The 18,325-nt window shown below is 46.9% G+C and overlaps 1 protein-coding gene across 1 annotated transcript in view; it reads left to right on the top strand.

Annotated features, from left to right (window-relative positions):
• Nucleotides 1–18,325, top strand: part of CSMD2 (CUB and Sushi multiple domains 2) — a 304,278-nt gene that overhangs the window by 167,277 nt on the left and 118,676 nt on the right. The window contains exon 13 of the mRNA XM_075722124.1: nucleotides 7,988–8,170. Coding sequence (XP_075578239.1) covers nucleotides 7,988–8,170 — 183 coding nt within the window. The remainder of the gene's footprint in view (nucleotides 1–7,987; nucleotides 8,171–18,325) is intronic.

Below are 18,325 nucleotides of genomic sequence, written 5' to 3'. Positions count from 1 at the left end.
TGTCTGCGGGAGAAAATGAGATCAAGTAACCAATGGTTCCAGTGGATTAGTGGTATCAACTACTTTAAACTTTGACTAGTCTGGAGTATTACAAATGAAATAAAAGTTAATGCTGGGATTTTTCAGAAGAAGCTCATGAAATGCATTAGGATGTGAATGCTGAACTCTGTCATAAGTTTCTGTGCTTACTGTTGTCATAAGTATTTGCAAAGTTAGAGAAAGCGTGATGGGAAAGTATTCCTTCAAACTCATGTAACTGGTGATTCTAGCTGAAGCTTTTGTTAGATTCCTGGTTTGAGCTGGTTTTAGATTTTCCAGAAATCTCCATCTTGTGTGTGTCCACGTTCGGTGTGACCACCTAGGGTCCTTCGCTTCCTCTGTAAGCACCGCTCTGAAGAATGTGGTTTTCTTCCTCCGTCCGATAGCGGAGGAGGAGCTGGTTTCCGTGATGCAGCCGCTATTGCAGACACGCAGGAACACGTATACTAGATGTCAGCTTCTTTTTGGTATTGTTGTCATCTTGAATCTCTTTTCAAAGCACTTGAATGCCTTTCCTATTTTCTCTATGACCTGCTGATACCAGGGGTGGCTTACTCTTTTGGCTCTGATGCCTAGAAGTGTTCGCAAACAAATCTTCATCTAGACATGGGGGCTGCTCCTGAAACGTCTGAGCACCGGCAGCTTCCACTGACATCAACAGGAACGTTTAAATCTGTTTCTTTCAAGGACCCTAAATGCACATTAGCGTTCATTCATTTTTAAAAGTGTTTCCCTGGTACGCACCGTGTCTCAGGGAAGTGTCATGTTGTGTTCAGGCCAGGACCTGCCCGTAGTAGTGCTGCTGGTGGATGTCAAAGTAGCAGCAGTTAGGAGCCTGAAGGGACCTGACCTACCAGAAAACCTAGCTGGGACTAAATGCCAGCATGTCCAGGCAGGCTGAGCAGCGCCTCGGAGAGGGGACTCGGTCATGATGCTGGAGTATTTACAGGATTGCAGGGCCAGGTCAGCAGAGAAGTCATTAGAGAGACATGGATAAGAGAGAACGGAATTGGAAGAAGGAAAAGGCAAATCCAGCCTGATTGTCTGGGGAGCATCTTAATGGTACTATTTCCGTCTTGCTGGCTGTGACTGTACCAGCCTGCAAGCTTGCTCTCTGCGCTAGCCATGTGTCTGCTGCCGCGTTTGTCTGTGGCTGATTCTTGGCAGCCTGGCGGAGCGTGCTGCTGCGGCCCTGCCTGCCAGCTGCGGGCGGGCGAGAGCCCTCTCCGGCTCCGTGTTGAGATCCTGCCGGGTTTGTTAATCTCATCCAAAGGGCAATGTGGACGTGCTCTCTCAGTCTCTTGGTAAATCTTATGTTTACCCTGTAGCATAGCACATACAGTTGCAAAGCACATGATAGAGGGACTTCCTTACACCGTTGTTCATCTCCTGTGAACTTTGGATCTATAAGGAGCTTGACTTTTTCCTCCTCTGACTTGCTTCGATGTTATTGGTAGCTTGATCTATAGCAAGGCTGAGCTGCTCTTGCTCCCCGTGACCTCACCGGTGGGTTTGGGGATCACCATTATCATTCATGCTTTGGTGTCCTGCTGCATGGAGCTTACAATGTCAAATGTGCTTCTTCCCTCCCTACTCAGCTGTACTTGCACAGCTGCTGTCTATTTTGCTGTACTCTTCTATGTCCACAACCTCCTAGAGAAGGGGGGAAAAAAAAAAAAGGGAGCGTTCTGGCTTTGCCGTCCCTGATGAGCCTTAAAGGAAGGACCCTTCCCTGGGCAGTGTCTGCCCTTTGTATGTATTAGAAGTAGAGACTGCTCTCTGCCTATCCTTCAGATTTTTTTCTCTTTTTCTAGGCATCTTTGCAGTTTTTGTACAGCAGCTTATTGACCTTGCAAAATGGATTTGTGCATGAACAAAGAAATACACTTCGTGCTAAGACCCATGCTGGCGCTATCCTGAGGTTAAGCTAACCTCCAACCAGCCAGGTCCATAAAACGCCTTTAGTTTTTGCAAATGCTTTGAGTTACAAAGCAAGAGACATTTAAGTAAGAGGCAATTAGCACTTGCCAAATACATTATGAAATTATATGCAACTTACTAACAAGTTTCAGTATCAGTTTTATGGCCATGCTTCTTCCTAATTACAAGGGGAAAATTACAGCTAATGGAGCTATATAAAGTCAAGACCAAAATTCTGCCTAATAGAAGGGCAGAGTATTGCTTATAGAGTATGTTTAAGTAGCCATCTATCCTGAAACATTTACATTTTAGTGTACATTTTAAGTGTAATGCAATCATAAAGCCTGTTGCTAGTGCTGAAACAGTTACGCCTAAGAGTTCTGTTGATGCGCAGATTCAAGGACCCGTTGGAAGGAACGTGCTGAGGAGGACAATATGCCATCAAATTTTTAATGCAGGGTTCCTGAGGAGGGGGAGCCAACCAGGTCCTTTTGCTTCACTTGTGAGTAAAGAGGAAGCATATTTGCACCAGGAAGAGTACACAAAACACAAGGTATCTGGATCCAGGTTTTTCTAAATCTGCACTGCAAGATTGGATGCATTTCGAACAAACGCTCAGTGGGTGTAAATCAGTGTGACAGCATTGATATTCAATTAAGCTGTGTCAGTCTTTACCAGCTGAGGATCTTGCTCATTAATGTTCATGAAGATTACTTCTAAATCTCCAATGTCTCAACTGCAGCCACTTTTATCCTTTTAAACAGACATTCTCTCATAATGGTGAACAATGTTTTTGGACTTGCAGTGCTTCTCAGAAGAAATTTGTACTAAGCTCCACTTTGCTGGAAATGCCTTTTCTTTCTCACAACTATAGTAAGCTGATTGATACTGCAATTCAGTGCTTGGCTTGCGAGAGGGCTTACCGCCTCCCGGAGTCCTGGGTCTCATCTTCTGCCTTCTTTCCTTTAATCTCAGATGACTTCTGAGCATACCTTCCCCTTAGAGCTGATGCCTTCCACAGCTATCGAAAGGGTGCTTTGAAAGTTCCCAGGTCAACCCCTCGTAATGGTTGGGCATAAATAGTTCCCTCGGGTAGCGTTTTCAAAAGTTCTTGAGAATTTCAGGGTTCATTATCCGCAATCCTTCTGCAGTTATATTCCCCATCGGTGGACTGAGGATGCTTTGTCCTTTTCACAGGGGGACGTGTGGGGAAAAACATGTTTCTATTACTGATGAGCTTGATGTTCTTACAAGCGATGCTATAAAAGTAAATCAATAGTATAAAATTCTGTGGTAAGAGCCAAATATTAAAACATGAAAAAACAGAACAAAGACAGATTTTAATTTAGTTTTACATTTATTTTTATGTATTTTTAATATAAAGTATTATATGTATACATAAAATATAAATTTAAAATTAAAACTAGATTTATAAACATACACACTAATCTAGTTTGGAATTCTGTTGGAATTGGGTTACTTTGGGTAGAGCTGACTAAGGTCTACGTTCTGAACTACCAGCATGCTGCAGGCAGGGGATGATTAAACAATATTTATTGTTGTTGAAATGCTGACTAAGTGTTTGGCTCTGGAGAGCTTAGCTTTAGAGCTGAAATTTAGCCCCATGGTGCTAAGAGGCTTAGGAGCCCTGCAGAGCTGGAGCCTGAAGATTTCCTCTACCGACTCCTCTAGTTTTAATCAAATCGGTGCTGCCCAGGGTGTTTGGTCGGGTGAGCTCGCTGGGTTTCCCCATGTTTTTACATACGTTATATGTAAATACAGAACTCTCTATATAGATGCCTGCATGCGAGCTGCATGTAAAGGTGTTCATACACTTGTGTGTATGTCAAATTGAGAATAAACAAGAATGCCTTAAGTTGCCTGATCCTGGGAGACCTGGGGAAGCAATACACCTGTGTGAAGCTAGTTCTGATGCCGCTGCTGTCCAGAGTGAGCTTTCCAACTCCCTGGCGTGGAGTGCTGTCTTTGATTTTTGTCTAGTGAGATGCTCTCGGCTTTCACCGAGAAGCCCAGATCACATGCAGGTAGTTCTCATTGATTACGTGGTGTGGTTTGTGTTTTGTTTTTTTTTTTTTAAGGTTCTACTTTACCTAACCCCCAATATTGTTGATGGTGGAGGTCTGTCAGAAAACTTAGTGTTTATATCCTTCCCACTCTGCCTTTCCATTAAACGTATTGACTCATGTCATAAAACACTAGTGCTGAAATACTGCTGAGCCAGCAGACATGAAGGCTTTTAGCTTATGATGTGTTGACCTGAGCTGCTTTCAGGGTCGTGTTACTTGTATTTGAGTCTCATATAAACCTTAGCGGGGCTGGTTTGATGTTATGGCACGCAGTGTTAATGAGCCTGCTCTATTCACTTTCTGCATTAGCCCGGCAGCCGTGGTTTAGATGGGAGGGGTGTGGCAGAGATATTCGGAAAGGGCCTTTCCTTCTTAGTTTATCCCATCCTTCTCATCGCCTTCCCTCGTTGGAATCGACAAAAGGAACCAAGCCGTAGAAACTCCCTGGTCCTGGCTCCTTCCAGTACGTACATAACGCTATTGGCTTTCATCAGTTTAAGCAAAGTTAATGTGCGTACAAATAGCGCGCGTGAGGTTGCGTGTGTTACGTGTGTTACCGAGGGCCTTTTCTGACCAGAAGTAACACTTGCGTGGTCTCCTCAGGTACGGCCTGAGTGCTCACGGGTGCCACACCTTGTGGACGTTTTTTCCAGAAGCTGGAGTTTTGCTGGTGCTCTGCTTGCTTGCAGCTCCAGGATCCTCTTTTTTCCTCCAGAGCCGAGTTGGGCAGGAGCAGAGATTCCCCTGGGAAAGACTGGCCTAAGCTTTGGGTGCCTGCGGCGCTCCGAGCAGAGGCTGCGTATGGAGCGGAGGCTGCGCGCGGGCGCTCCCCAAGCCAGCGCCTTCCTTGGGCGCTCCCCAAGCCAGCGCCTTCCTTCCCGCGCGGGCGCTCCCCAAGCCAGCGCCTTCCTTGGGCGCTCCCCAAGCCAGCGCCTTCCCTCCCGCGCGGGCGCTCCCCAAGCCAGCGCCTTCCTTGGGCGCTCCCCAAGCCAGCGCCTTCCTTCCCACGCGCGCCGGGCGCCCGCGTTGCTCGGCTGGCAGCGTGGGCTGCGCCTCTGCGCTCGGCAGAGGCACCCGGCTTCCCCGCCCACCGCCAGAAGACAAACAGCATAAATAGCTGATGGAAAACGCCTGGTGAAACATTTTCTGTTAGAAAGCGCTGTTTTGTCAAAATCTGATCTGCATGATATAATATTTGATGGAGAAGTTTTGAAAGATTTGTTTCAACTTGTTTCATTTAAATAATGTCAAAACACTTGATTTAGGTGTTCTTGTTTAGTTTTGACTTTTATTATTCTAATGTGGAAGTGATTTTACTTAAACATTCATTGGGAGAAATGTTTCAGTCTTATTGAAGTAACATGTTTTGATATTTCTTGAATCACTCATTTCTGGAATTTCTGCTCTGCTAAATATTTCATGAGTTTTACTATGTGTGAAAAGAAATGTAGGAACCAGGGGATTTTCTCAGGACAGAAATTCCATTTTCTGGCCTCTCTAATGTAATAAAATGTGCTGGCTTTGTTTGCCTGCTGCTAACAAGGAGATCACGTGCACGGGGGGAAATGTGAGCTCGGTTCTTCGTTTCTCTCCCATTCTTAAACCCGTGCCTTTGCTCTGTAGCGATGTTCCAGCCGGCTTCGTGCAGCGTGACGGGAAAGGACGGCACAGGCGAGGGGGAGCCCTAGGAGGGAGGAGACCGTTCAGGCAGTGCCTTGCGAGCATCGGCGTTACTTTAATTCTTTCTCAGCAGAGGGTCAAAAGGGACTTATTATTCTTGCTTGGCTGCATTTTTTCTGAGTACCTGGTAGCCTGAGCATGTCCTCGTTTTACAAAAGCAGTGAATGTGCTGAACACTTGGAGCTCCCTTTGCCTTCCGCAGTAGCTGGAGCTCCTTAGCATCTGTCTGCAGCCCCGTGGCAGAGTTCCTGTGGCCGCCGTCCCTCCGAGCCACAGACGGGGCAGAGGGAGGGTCTTCAGATCGGCGAGGGAATCTCAAGCCTTGCTGAATAATGGCAAAGCTCCCATGGGCTTTAGGAGGACAGGGCTCCCTCTTGGAGTCGGGTGTGGGCAGGAATACGTTGCGTGTCCGTGCGTTGAAGAGTTTTGCTGCTTCTCAGTGGAAGAGCCTCCGAACGCGGAGTAGCCTGCGCAGTGCTGGCGCTGCTGCTCCCTGTGACGCGGCAGCGCTGGATGCAGAGCGGGCTGGGAGACGCTGCGTGGCTCGCCCTGGCCCCTCACGCTGCCTGCGTTGTTTTGAGAGCTGGCCGGAGGGACGTGCGTTAGCGTCCATCTCATTCGGAGCAAGCAGCAGCAGCAGCCAGAGCGCTAGCGGGCCGCTCAGCGTTTCTCCCCCAGGGGACGCAGCGTCGCAGCTTCGGTGATGGCAGGAGCTGGAGACGCGGGTGAAAGGCACCCTGCAGGACAGCTTGCCATCGCTGGTATTTGCCGATACTGTATGTCAGGACCTCAAGGTGTGAGAAGGAAAGGAGTAACAAAAATTAACGTTTAAAGGCTGTTGACTTGTTAAGAAAGCGTTAAGTTTCCTGTGTCTGTCAGGTCACAATGATACATGTTTAAAATACATGTGCTACCCTTTGATCTTGTTACTGGTTCTTGAGTTTTAAAGCTGAATCTTCTTTCTGTGATTTGCACTATTTGTCTCCTGCCTCTTTTTTTTTTTTTTTTTTTTTTTTTGAGAGTAATGTATAGTTCAGTGCTACTTTAAATATCCAAACGGTTTTATTTTTTGTCCCTTATATGCAAGTAGAAATTTTAAACATTTGGATTTTCAAAGTCTGCAGGAAGATACATAAATCCTGGCAAACTATTTTCACTGACAAGCAAAAAAAGAAGCCTATTTCATGCCAACTTTAATATTAATTTATGTTAAATTATTTTGGGGATGTTTCATTACCTGGCAGTGACTTTTTAGTTCAAGATACACACAGCAGTAGCAGAAGCTAGGTGCCTTGTTGTGACTTCTATTCAAAATACACCTGTATCTAAGTTGCCTGAAGTCAGAATAATAATGAGGTGCTGCTTGTTATTCAAACCAAATTGGAATATTAGATGGAGTAATGCAAATCTCGGATTATGTGATTTTCCTCTGTAAAGAAAATGTCATGAAAGAAGTTTCCAATTTGGTGTAAGAAATTGAAAACGGGGAGAAAAGACAGCGAGGCTGATCGTAGATGATGGGGATAAAAACTAGAGAACGTGGAAGACAAGATGAATGTGAAGCAGATAAATAATGCGGGAGCACTAAGGAGGCTGTAAAGGAATGAAGTTTTGTAGCTAATAGTGATACAGAGCAGGGTGCCCTTTTGAAATGAGATTGTACGGAGCAGAGATAACAGAAAATTGTGTCCGTGATTTACTTGAAGTCAAAATACATGCGCAGCAAGAGATTAACTGTGTGTTCCCGTGCAGTAAGGTGTCGGCTGTCTGCTTTGGGACCACACGAGAAATGGAGATGGGGTCGGGAGGGGAGGGGGAGGCACAGCAGACATCGCAATCCGGCAGACAGCCCAGCCGTGTCCTCTTTGCCCAAGAGTGCCCAGGGTCTCCTTGGGTGGCTCGTGGTCTGTCTGCTTCAGAAGAAGCCCTTGAAGCAGGTGCACATTAGGATCTCCTTGGGTATCGCGGTATTTAGTTGTGATTAATTTAAGGGTGAGGAAGCAGTTTGGAGAGGTTGTTAGGAGGGCCTTTCGGCGACAGTGGAAAATTTGTGTGTTAAAGACGGATCTCTGCCGCATCCCGCGCCGCTGCTGACCCCCGTCCCGCGTGAGACGGAGCGGAGGGCGCCGGCGCTCCCTCGGGATCGCGATGTCTTTGCCGGAGCGCTGGCAAGCAGCACGCAGCGCGGATGTACGGCGGGCACTGCGCCGGCTCGGTGCCAGAGCCTTCTCCCCATGCAACTTTTGTTTTCTTTCTTTCAGAGATTGACCAAGGGAGCTGCGGTGATCCCGGGATCCCAGCCTACGGCAGGAGAGAAGGATCCACGTTTCGCCACGGGGACAGTTTGAAGTTTGAGTGCCAGCCTGCCTTTGAGTTGAAGGGACAGAAAACAATTACCTGCCAAAAGAGTAGCCAGTGGTCTGCTCAGAAACCAGTTTGTGTTTGTAAGTCAGTGAGGAGACGGCTCTGCAATATCTCTGTTGTGTGGTGAGGTGGTCACATAGACAGTACGGTTGTGTTCTGTGCTTGGTACCTGGGACAGGGCAGCTTCTCATGGTGGCAGAGATGGCACCACGCGGCAGCTTCACTGACCTGAAGCTGCGGGGAGAGTTTGGTTTGGCTCTTCTCTCAGCAGAGAAGGGCTGCGCAGCGGGGAGCGGCGTCCAGATGGAGATTTGGGCTTGCGCTGGGACCGCGTGCTCTCTCTGCTCTAGCCCTCTGCCCCCCCGGCGTTTTGGTTCAGATCCCTTCTGGAGAGAAAGTAGGGCTTTGGTGTCCAAGACAGGAGGCATGGACACACACACAAAAAAAAATTAAAACTTGACTCTATTTTTGGCCTCTTAATTTTCCTTCATTATCTGACAATATTCAGGCTCCCTGCTGCTGGACCTCAATTTTTAATTTGTTGCATGAGTTCTCAGCAGAAGTAGGATATTATGCTCTCAGTAGTGACTAAGGATAACATTTTCAGATGTAAATGGGAGATACACGCACAGTCCCCCTTGGGTTTTAATGGCCTCGCTGTCCTTTGAAGATGCATCGGGCAATCTGCTTTATTATATTGACTGAACCTTCACTCAGAAACACTGTTGTATTTGAACATTACCAAAACTCACAAAAGTATCTATGTTTTCCCCAACTGGTGACAAGCAAACTCTTCTTTTTGTCTCATCTCCACTTACTTGGATATGTTAAAGTCTGTGCCTTTGAGCAGATATGATGGCGTAGGGGAGTGAGACTGTACCTAACTAAGAAATAGGAAAGGAGAATTCAGCTGAGCAACACAGAGGACAAAAGCGGGGGGGAAAGGATAGAGAGACAACAGAAACGTTAATTTTTAGAAGTGTGTGTTCACTATGCAGATAAATAGGTATGCTGGCATTAGATGCTCCGGCACAAAATGCTCGTTTGTAGCGTGGCGGGACTTGATCCGTACCGAAGAGATCGCACAGCTGGGGGGAGCAAACGCTGCTTCGTCAGAGCTGAGCCTGGTTCTTCAGGGGCTGTGGGAGAAGCGGGGCGTGAGCGACTGTCCTGGTTTCAGCTAGGAAGAAAATTAACTCTATCCCAGCTGAAACCAGGACACGACCCTACACTGGCAATTCATGGGAGAATGTGGGAAACCAGTTTCAAACTGGCCTTTCTTTTTGAGTGCTAACTCTGAGCTCTGAGCATTTGAGAATGTCTGTCTGGGGAAAGGAAGCAATTACTTTGTGAGTTTTGCCTTTTCCAGATGCCGTGACTCACTCCCTGCTTGGTTTTCTCTGTAAGTCAGTCAGCTAAAACAGCTGATGAGGAAAATGGAGTTTCCCTGGTTATTTTCGAAGTGGGAGGTGTTAGACTGTTTCTGTGCTTAGCGTCAGAAGTTTTTGGGTTTTAATTTTTTTCATTTCCCAGAAGTTCAGATCAATTTGAACAGCTGATTTGGTTAAGGTTCTTGCTGACAGTTTGCAGTGAGACTAAACTCATAGTTTGTGCCCAATGTGAGAGGACTGGATCATAGTAGTGCAGAAAGGAGACTTTCCAGTAAATTAGGATGTACTTTTTGTAGATAGATACTGAACAGGGGCATCAAATCAAGCCCCAGTCAGCAGTCCATGCAAAGCATAGCACAGGCATGAATCTTTGAGTTAAAATAATTTCATTGTATTCTGTTCTCTGTGGTCCTCCAGCTTTGGATATTTATGAATCAACAAGGCAACACATAGGTAGTGGAAAAAGTATTTCATAGCCCTCTCTACACCTTTACTTCCCTGCCTTTAGTCTAGACAGCATCATATTAGTGTATATGAATCAGAAGAGGTTACATGACAAAATGTGTAACCTGGCATGAAATCTGTAGCGGGATTAGTAACAACTCTCTGTAAACGTTGGGAGACCATTAAATGTATCAGGCATGAGGTGGGAAAATAAGGTAACCCGATTTACGTGCTGCTGGTTCGAATATGCAAACAATTCAGTGCTTCTGGTTCTGGCTGCAATGTGTGACAAATGCAGAACGAGATTAAACAGCGCGCTACGGTGCATCCTGCTGTCCTGAGCAAATGATTTATGAGCAGACAGAATTTATTGTGGAGAACTCATTTCCTGGGGCTTCGATGACAAACCGTTTAAGTAATGCATCTGCTTATTGCAATGGGTTCTTAATTCGTGACTGACTGTGCCTTCACGATAACAGACCTTCCATCTTCATCCTCTTCGTTGTCATTGCATCCCTTCACCGTCCAGGGTGAGCACGTAGGGCACTTGAGAAACTTTGCAAGACTTCTTAGTGCGTGTCTTCTGCCAACCCCTTGCTAAGCAAGGTGTCCCTGGCCTTGCTGTGTATGTTCGGATTATCTCTGCTGATCTGAGATACTTGAAACAACTGCACTGGAGCCTGGGAACCTGTAGTACTGTAGCTGGATGGGGTGGCACCATCATCCGCCTGTGCTCTGAGCTTGGTGTCTGCTGCTGTGCAGTGCGGGTGTCTGGGTGTCAGTGCTGGCTGGATACTGAAGGGCCTCTCTTTCTCCTGTTCTGCAGCACCTCGTAGCGCTCAAATCAGCGTTGTAGTTACTGTTGGTTGCGCTGACGCTCGCATTTTCAAAGGTACAGAACTGTGCTTTCTGTCAAAGGCTAAGGCAGTTCTCATAACCCAGCGTGACCCGAGCCATTGCTGTCGTACAGAGCTACGTCCAGTTTCCTTCAAGTCTTGAAGGACAGCGAAACGGGCTTAGGAGATGTCATGTGGATAAATGTTACCTGAGGAAAACCATTGTGCTGCTTAGATGAAGTTTGTGCTCTGATGGTAGGAACTCAGAAGGGATATAATATTCAAACTCGGGTCTACAGTTACCTGTGGCTGAGGAGATTATTAAGCTTATGAATGGGGAACCAGCCCATAATTACAGCTATAACGGGAAGCTGGTGAGTTGTTCAGTTGCTGTGGTGAAAATGATGATGAAAGTCTGGATAGACATAGTCGGGGAGCGGGGCGTTTCAGTAGTGCCATAACTTTCAAATACATGGTTGGAATTACTGTTTAAACATACTCATGTATAGCAGGGAAAAACTCATTATAGAAATTTTATGTGAACTATTGCAGTGGAAGGCCCGGCTACAAAACATTTTCTATGACTGTAATTTGTTTCACAAGGTTTATGTTTGCTTGCTAAGGAAAGGAAGAGCTAACGTCCCCTTGCAGGGGGATAGTGCTCTCGGAGGGTTTCTGCAGCAGTTCAGTAAGTCTTACAAGGTTCTTTGCTATTCCTCTCCAGCAGCTCCTCTTCCCTTCCCTCCTCCCCCTCCTGCCTGCAGCCCTGCCCCTGTGGGCCTGTGACCGATATAACTCCTGAGTTTTCAGTCGTGCACGTTCAGCTGAATGGTTGACCTGCGCCGAGCAGTGCTGTCGTGGTACGTGATAGATTATGGCATAAACGGTCACGACAAGATATGTCCTTTGTAACCATCTCACTGAATAAAGGCAGAGTTTTTGCTTTTGTTCTAACTCTCCTCTGCCACTTGCTCTGGGAGAGTCATTTCTGCAAACAACTTACTTTCTGGTACAAGTTTAGTTCATTGATCTCAGACCTGCAAACTTCAAGTTTACTGGACCCGTCACGTGTTCTAGAAGTAAATAAAGTTGCAATGCATCGAGCAGACTTGAGGGCGGAGGTTTGCTGCACTGAACCGAGGGGTTTTTGTTTGGCGTCACTTGACTGCAACCCTACAAAGGCTGGGGATAAACATGTGCACGCGTGTGTATGTATATACGCATGCGTATGTTTAAGTGGAGGGGCCGTCATTTGAGTTGTGCTGTTTCAGAGTTCTCCTGGACTCCTCCAGACACTTGACGTCCGTTGATCTGATAGCAATTACAGGGGTCTTGCTGTTGCTCTGGTCTTGCTTTAGGATCTTCATTAGTTTCCAGTGACTTTCTTTTTGTTGTATTATCGTAAACTCTTTGTATTATAGACCTGCTTAGAGCAGTAGTCATGCATAATATTCCCCTAAACAGAGCGAAGGCATTTTCCAAAGCATTTCCAATTGAAATTATGTTAAATTGTGTGTTTTCTTCTCTGGCTTTGGAGCAGATGTTATGCTTTCTTCCCTTCTTGTTCACTTGAAAACCTTAACCACAGCCTGTTTCTCCTCACCGGTTTGCTCAAGGTTGCTGTGACACGCAGGAACGCTGGGAAGCAGCAGCGCTGTGCCCACTAATTCTGGAGATCCGTGCCATCTCGTTGCGAACGGTGCATTGACTCTCCCAGACCAAACGGAGCACCGACGAAATCCTTTGCGTTGTTGAGAGTTGTCTTTGCGTTGGCTCCATCAGGAGGTCGGCACAGCCCAGGATCCCCCTGCCCTTCCACACCGATGTACGGCACTAACACAGTCGTCCTCCTTGGAGGCATTATGATTTTGTGCATTTTTCCAGCCTTTTAAACATCTGATTTCCCTTAATAGCAGTATAAAATCTCTTTGCTCCTTAGTGGTAGTTACTCCTTTTATTTGTTAATCCCATATTGGCCTATTACACCTGCTGAATAATCTTATCTCCTCTTTGCAAAGATTGCAAATTTTAGTTCTGAGCGGAGTGGCTAACCTTCTGTGTGCACTGTCTGGTACAAACATCCGGGATTAGTAGCTGGAAATGCAAAGTGCAATAGATGTTTTCCCAGCAATGTACTGAACAGAACAGTGTAATTTCTTACCACTTGACGAGTTTTTCATTTAGCTCTAAATTAAATTGTCAATTGGTCATCATTATTTTCTTTCTCTCTCTTTCTTTCTTGTCTGTTGTTCTTTCCTGCCCACTATTCACAGCAACTTATGGAGCCTTCCTGATGAAGAGTGATTTGGAGAAAAGTGTGTCTCAAGTTAGCAGTGATAAAAACATAGTTTGCCTTTTTAAAAATAATAGCTTTTTAACAGAGAGAGTAGTTAACCCTTGTAGCAGTCTACTGAAGGCAGTGATGGGTTCTCCATACCTAAACATTTATAAATTGAGATTGGATGCTCCTTTTTGGAGATCTGTTTGAAGCAGGAATTGTTTCATAGTCTGTATTAAGGAGGTGGACAGATAAGATGATCAGAATGATCCTTTATTGTCCAATAATTCTTTAATCAGAAATTCCAGAAAATTTTCTTTTAAAGGAATTGATACTTTTTTCATTATAAGGGAGTTTCTTAGATTTGTAAACTACAGCATAGGCTCTCATTCTCCAATGAAACCTGATCCATTGTGTGCTCTTCATATTATTTCTTTTATTCTTAATTCCTCTAACTTTTTGCAGTTGCCTCTAGTGTATTTTGCAAGAAGTGTAGGCGTTCTACTAATTTTTATTTCCAAGCTGTTTTGTCTTGGGGTGTGGTTTTTTTGGGGGGTGGTGGGTTTTTTTGCATTGATCGATGCTTTTGTGAAGCACGCTGATACGATTTTCCTGATGTAATGGCAGAGACACATTCTAATTGCCTCTGCCAGACAAGCTGGGAAAGGAAGCTGGTAGCTAACCTTAACCTACCGAAACGTGTCAATTCTGACCTCTGCAAAGCAGCCGGTCGCATCCCTCGTTTGTGCAGCTGAAAGCCTGCCAAGAAACGGGCTCGTTGCCTGCTGGGGCCACTTCCAGGGCTTAGATGGTGCCTGCATCGTGCACCAGATGTGTGTCCTTCAGGGCCCATTAACACCTTCTGCGTGCCCTTGATCCGCGTTGGGTGCAGAGCAGCAAATCGGTGGTGAAATGCTCCTTATCCCTTATCTGCAGCCTGTTCCCCTGAGCCACTGAGATCCCGTCTTTCTGTGGCAGTAAGGGAAGCAAATTAAATGAAGGCAGGATTACCATGATCTCTGTGTACGTGTGGGATTTGTAGCTTTTGTTAACAACCTTGTTTCACGGTTGCAGCCATGTAAGACCATTCTGTTCTTAAAATTAAGCAGGGTACTTTCCCTCGAAGCCCTTGTTCTGCATTGCAGCCCTAGTTTGTCAAAGCACTGAGATTCAAATGTTTGCTTAAGTAGACATACATGCGTAAGTGCTGTGCTGGGCAGGAATGCACCCAAGCACCTTCTTAATTACAATTAATTGTGTTCTAATTGTCCCCCACACACTCCCCAGGCATTTTTTTGGTGTAACCTATATGAAAATCTTCCGGTTTCCTTTCTGTGTCTTTAAAAGGCAGCTGCTTAACCAGTCCCTTCTGCTCTTCCTTGAGAGTTGTCTCAAACAAGCCGCGCATCTTCCAGCACGCCACTTGCCAACCGAGTTGCGAAGTTTCCGTGGGTGTCCGTATCTAAGGGAAGCTGACGTCCACCCGGGTCAAACCAGAGCCTGTTTTCCCCTTGGTGTTCCTTGTCAGCGCGTTCTGTCTAGCGGCTGTAGAGCCAGAAGGAAGTGTCTCCTGCTGTGAGCTGCTGGTCTGTGTGTTCTCTTGGTTTCTAACAAACTGCTCGGGGCTTGGGGTACTTGTGCAGTCAGCCTGGTTGAGCGGGAAGGTTGCAGTGATAAGGCTGGAGGCTGCGAGATGAGGTCGCGGTGGCGATCCAGCAGGTGTGGCCAGCTCTCGTCCTCAGCGGGGATGCTGCTCCTGCGGAGAGGGCCCGCACACGGGGAGCGCTGGGGAGGAGGACGTGACAGCGGTGCCGGCCGCGTCGCTGCGCGGGCGGCTCACCAGAGATGCTCCCAGCTGCTCTCTCAGCGCTGATCAGGAAGATGCACTTTATTGGGTTGTCTCCATGCTTGTTATTTTACTGATTGAATCAGTTGAACTGTTAGCCTGATAGGGTTTCATGCTGCTATAAATGAGCTGTCCTGTGCCAAGGCATCTGTCCATGTTCCTGACAGCAATTGCTCAGCATGATGGGTTGCTTCTCTTTGCATGAGCCTCAGTCTGAAATGACACTGGTTTTACCAGGCAAGGAGGTTGTCTCTGTCCCCTTCCCCTATCTCTATATCCAGAAAATGGGAATGTGGTGCATGTTATGTTGCCACCTCCAATCTGGTCTGCAGAGAAGTTCCCTTACGCCTGCCTTATTTTACTTTAATGCTTTACATGTGGGGTCGGTGTTTGAGAAAGCTGCAATGGGACATTTCCAATTTGCAGGTGGAGTCGATGTGTGCGAGTTTATCGTTAAGGCTCTTTCTGTTGCTCCCCGTGAGCAGAGCTTCACATGTGGCTGAACCTGCCCTTCTGCTGCACTCCCTCACTGGCGTGCAGCTGCCGTCACCCCCGTTGCAGTGACACGCTTCGGCGGTGCCTGGCCCTTTCTGGGGGCACAGCAGTCATCCTTCACGCACTCGCTGTGCAGAGACCGGGGGCTGTGTGGAGAGTCAAGTCCCAGCCTGTTGCAGCTTCCAGCCTGCAGGAGACGAACGTGGTGCAGCAGTCGGCAGACGGCTCCCAGCGCTGCAGCAGAGGAAGGATGCTCTGCTAAAAAAACGTGGAGGAGCAAAACGGGAAAGGTACATGACAAGACCACTAAACTGCTTTGGGCCTTTTGCCAAAAAGTGACAATTAAACTTCCGTCTTCATGTGGACACCGCCGCCGATTCCCAAGAGAGACTGCAGGGAGGGGGAGAGTTCCCTTAAAATAAACAGCGACACACAGGAAAGTATCTTGTCTTTGTGCAGAAGCCTCGGAGCACCTCCTGAATAACAGATGGCTGCAGAAACCCTGGCAGACAGGCAGCCCAACGCTGCCCTAGTGGGGATCAGCATCTTCCAGTAAGTTTAAGAAACTTCTCTTATTCCCAGTAACCCAATCACCGTTCCTGTGTTGAGCGGGTAGAAATGAAACCTGCTTTGGTATTGCGGTGCTCTTCTGTGTGCACAGAGGCTCCTATACAGTCTGGTTTAAGTTCACTGATGATATTTTCCTCAAGATCTGGTACCCAAACCCTGCCTGTTTTTCATTATTCTTAACATACCTGCTCTCCTGCCCCCGGTTGGCCGCGTGCTGGCGGTGACAGCCACTCCATCAGAGTAAGCTGAAGAGTGTGTTACTCTGAAACACAAAAAACTTCTCCCGGGTAATATTTGCTCCAGACTCCTTTCCCTCACCTCCCACTTGCCCTGTTGGTGCCTCAGGGTTTTGAGAAGGAAAACGTGCATTGTGATGCAGATGTGTTTATTGAAACAACAGATACAGAAAGAGAAAATACAAAATGTAAAGCACTTCGCTTCGCAGCTTGAACAGTGCCCTGAGCTTCCAGCACTGCTAGCTATTGGGGACGTATGCTTTCCCGAGTGTGGCATGCTGGTTATTAACCAGGCTCCTGCTGAGGTCCTATTTTTCCAGTCCATCAGCAAACTATGCCTAGAGGAGGGATCTTCTTAAAAAGGAAAGGTAAGGCAGAAAATCCGTTACTGTCTTCAAGCTCTCTCCCAAGCGGTCAGAGTCTGTGGGAATGATGTCTAAAAGCTGAGAGAGAAGTCAGGATTTTTTTTGTTTCCATGGAGACTGACATTGTTACAGTGATTCCCTGCTTGGTTTTCAGCCCCTGAACCTGGTGCCTTTCCCATTCCCATGCGTTGCAGGTGTGCCCTCTCCCCAGCGTCAGCCCTGGATGAGCAGCGATGGAGTGTCCGGAGCACCAGGCATGCTCCCAGGAGAAGCGAGGCGGTCTGTGAGGAGGCAGGATCTTTTGAAGGCAGAAGAAAAGAGAAGCCAGTTGTGCTTAGACTGTCCGGACAAGTGCAGAAATTGGTCCTGGCTGAAAGCGCAGAAACAAGCAGCTGTGCTGGTGCATCATTGTCGGGTGCCTCCGTGTTCAGCTCAGCCATGAGCACCTCGCACCGGGACCGCGGGGCAGTGCCCTCGTGCCACAGCCATGTGTGCCACTCGACTTTTTAAGACAAGAAGCAATGAGCTGTTTCTTCACCGTTTTACTGCTCTGAATGAAGGCAGAATCTTGATAACATTTGTGATGACTTGAATAAATATCTTGTACTCGTTTGCTAATGACATGGGTCTCGCTGGCTTTGTTAGGTACTCTGTTTCTACTGAGTTTTGCTGTGATTTATTCTGCTGTATTTAATAAAGGGATTTTTCTTATTGCTTTTGCAGTACTTGATCAGTAATAATTACTGACAAAGATCAGCATAGGCTTGTAAATTTGAACCTATGCTATGCACATAATGAAATGTCCTCTTGTAACATTTAAGAACAACTGTAATAAATACTAATTTCAGTCTCTTAGCTCAGGGCCTCAGTCACAGATACTCCTAACTTGGTGATCCTGACGGACAAGCTGCAGGCAGCAGGGCTGACCTCTGTCTGTCTGTCTCGTGTTTCGAATGACTGCGTGCTCCTCGGGGGCACTTTGTCCCTGACTGTCGCGGATGCACAAAACAGCACGAGACAGGTAGCGCTCAGCTGTCTTCCACCTTTCTTGGCTACTATCATCTTTGTTGTGATAGCACATTTCACTGTCTGTGGCATATTGTTAAATGGCTTCTGCTTTTATCCGAGTGTCCAGCAAAGCTCCTCTGAGAAGGCAGAGAGGCTAACATGGATCCCGGTACCAGCTCTGTCCGGTGCAGCCCCAGAGCAAAAACCCCCTTTCACGCTGAAGAAGAACCTCTCCTGCTTGAAAAGAGAAAGGAAATCCTCATATCACAGGCACCGTGATCTTGTTAGTGAACCTTCCGGATCAGTTGTTGCTTCCTGGGCTGGCCATGCCCGACCGCCGGCAGGGATGGTGACCCCCGGGAGGCGCAGCCGAGCTCCCCGCTGCACCGAGGAGAGCTCGTACGTTGGAGCCCGGCCATGGCCGTGGGCTCGCGACATGGATGCGTGGGACGGTGCCCTTTGTCCTGCAGCCTCTGGCTTGGCTGTCTCTTATGGAAAATCAAAATTGTCATTTACTTCCCTGCAGAAGAGACTTTTGGGGTTTTTTACCTGTTACGTTTTAATCTGTCATTTTGTTTTACCTAGCAAAGGTTAATTTTATATTCTTCTCTCACTCTGTTTTTCTTTCTTTTGTCAGCAAGTTCTTTGTTGTTATTTCCTGAAATGAGCCACCAGCGCTGTGCCATAATAGCTGCGCTAGCAACTGTACCTCTCTGTTGCTGGCTTTGTGATACTGTAGGTCCTGGATGAATGCTAATTTACCACT

The sequence above is a fragment of the Pelecanus crispus genome, chromosome 16, assembly GCF_030463565.1.
Source record: "Pelecanus crispus isolate bPelCri1 chromosome 16, bPelCri1.pri, whole genome shotgun sequence".
In the NCBI taxonomy this organism is placed as follows: domain Eukaryota; kingdom Metazoa; phylum Chordata; class Aves; order Pelecaniformes; family Pelecanidae; genus Pelecanus; species Pelecanus crispus.
Note: the sequence above shows the minus strand (reverse complement) of the source record. Positions and strands in the feature narration are given on the sequence as shown.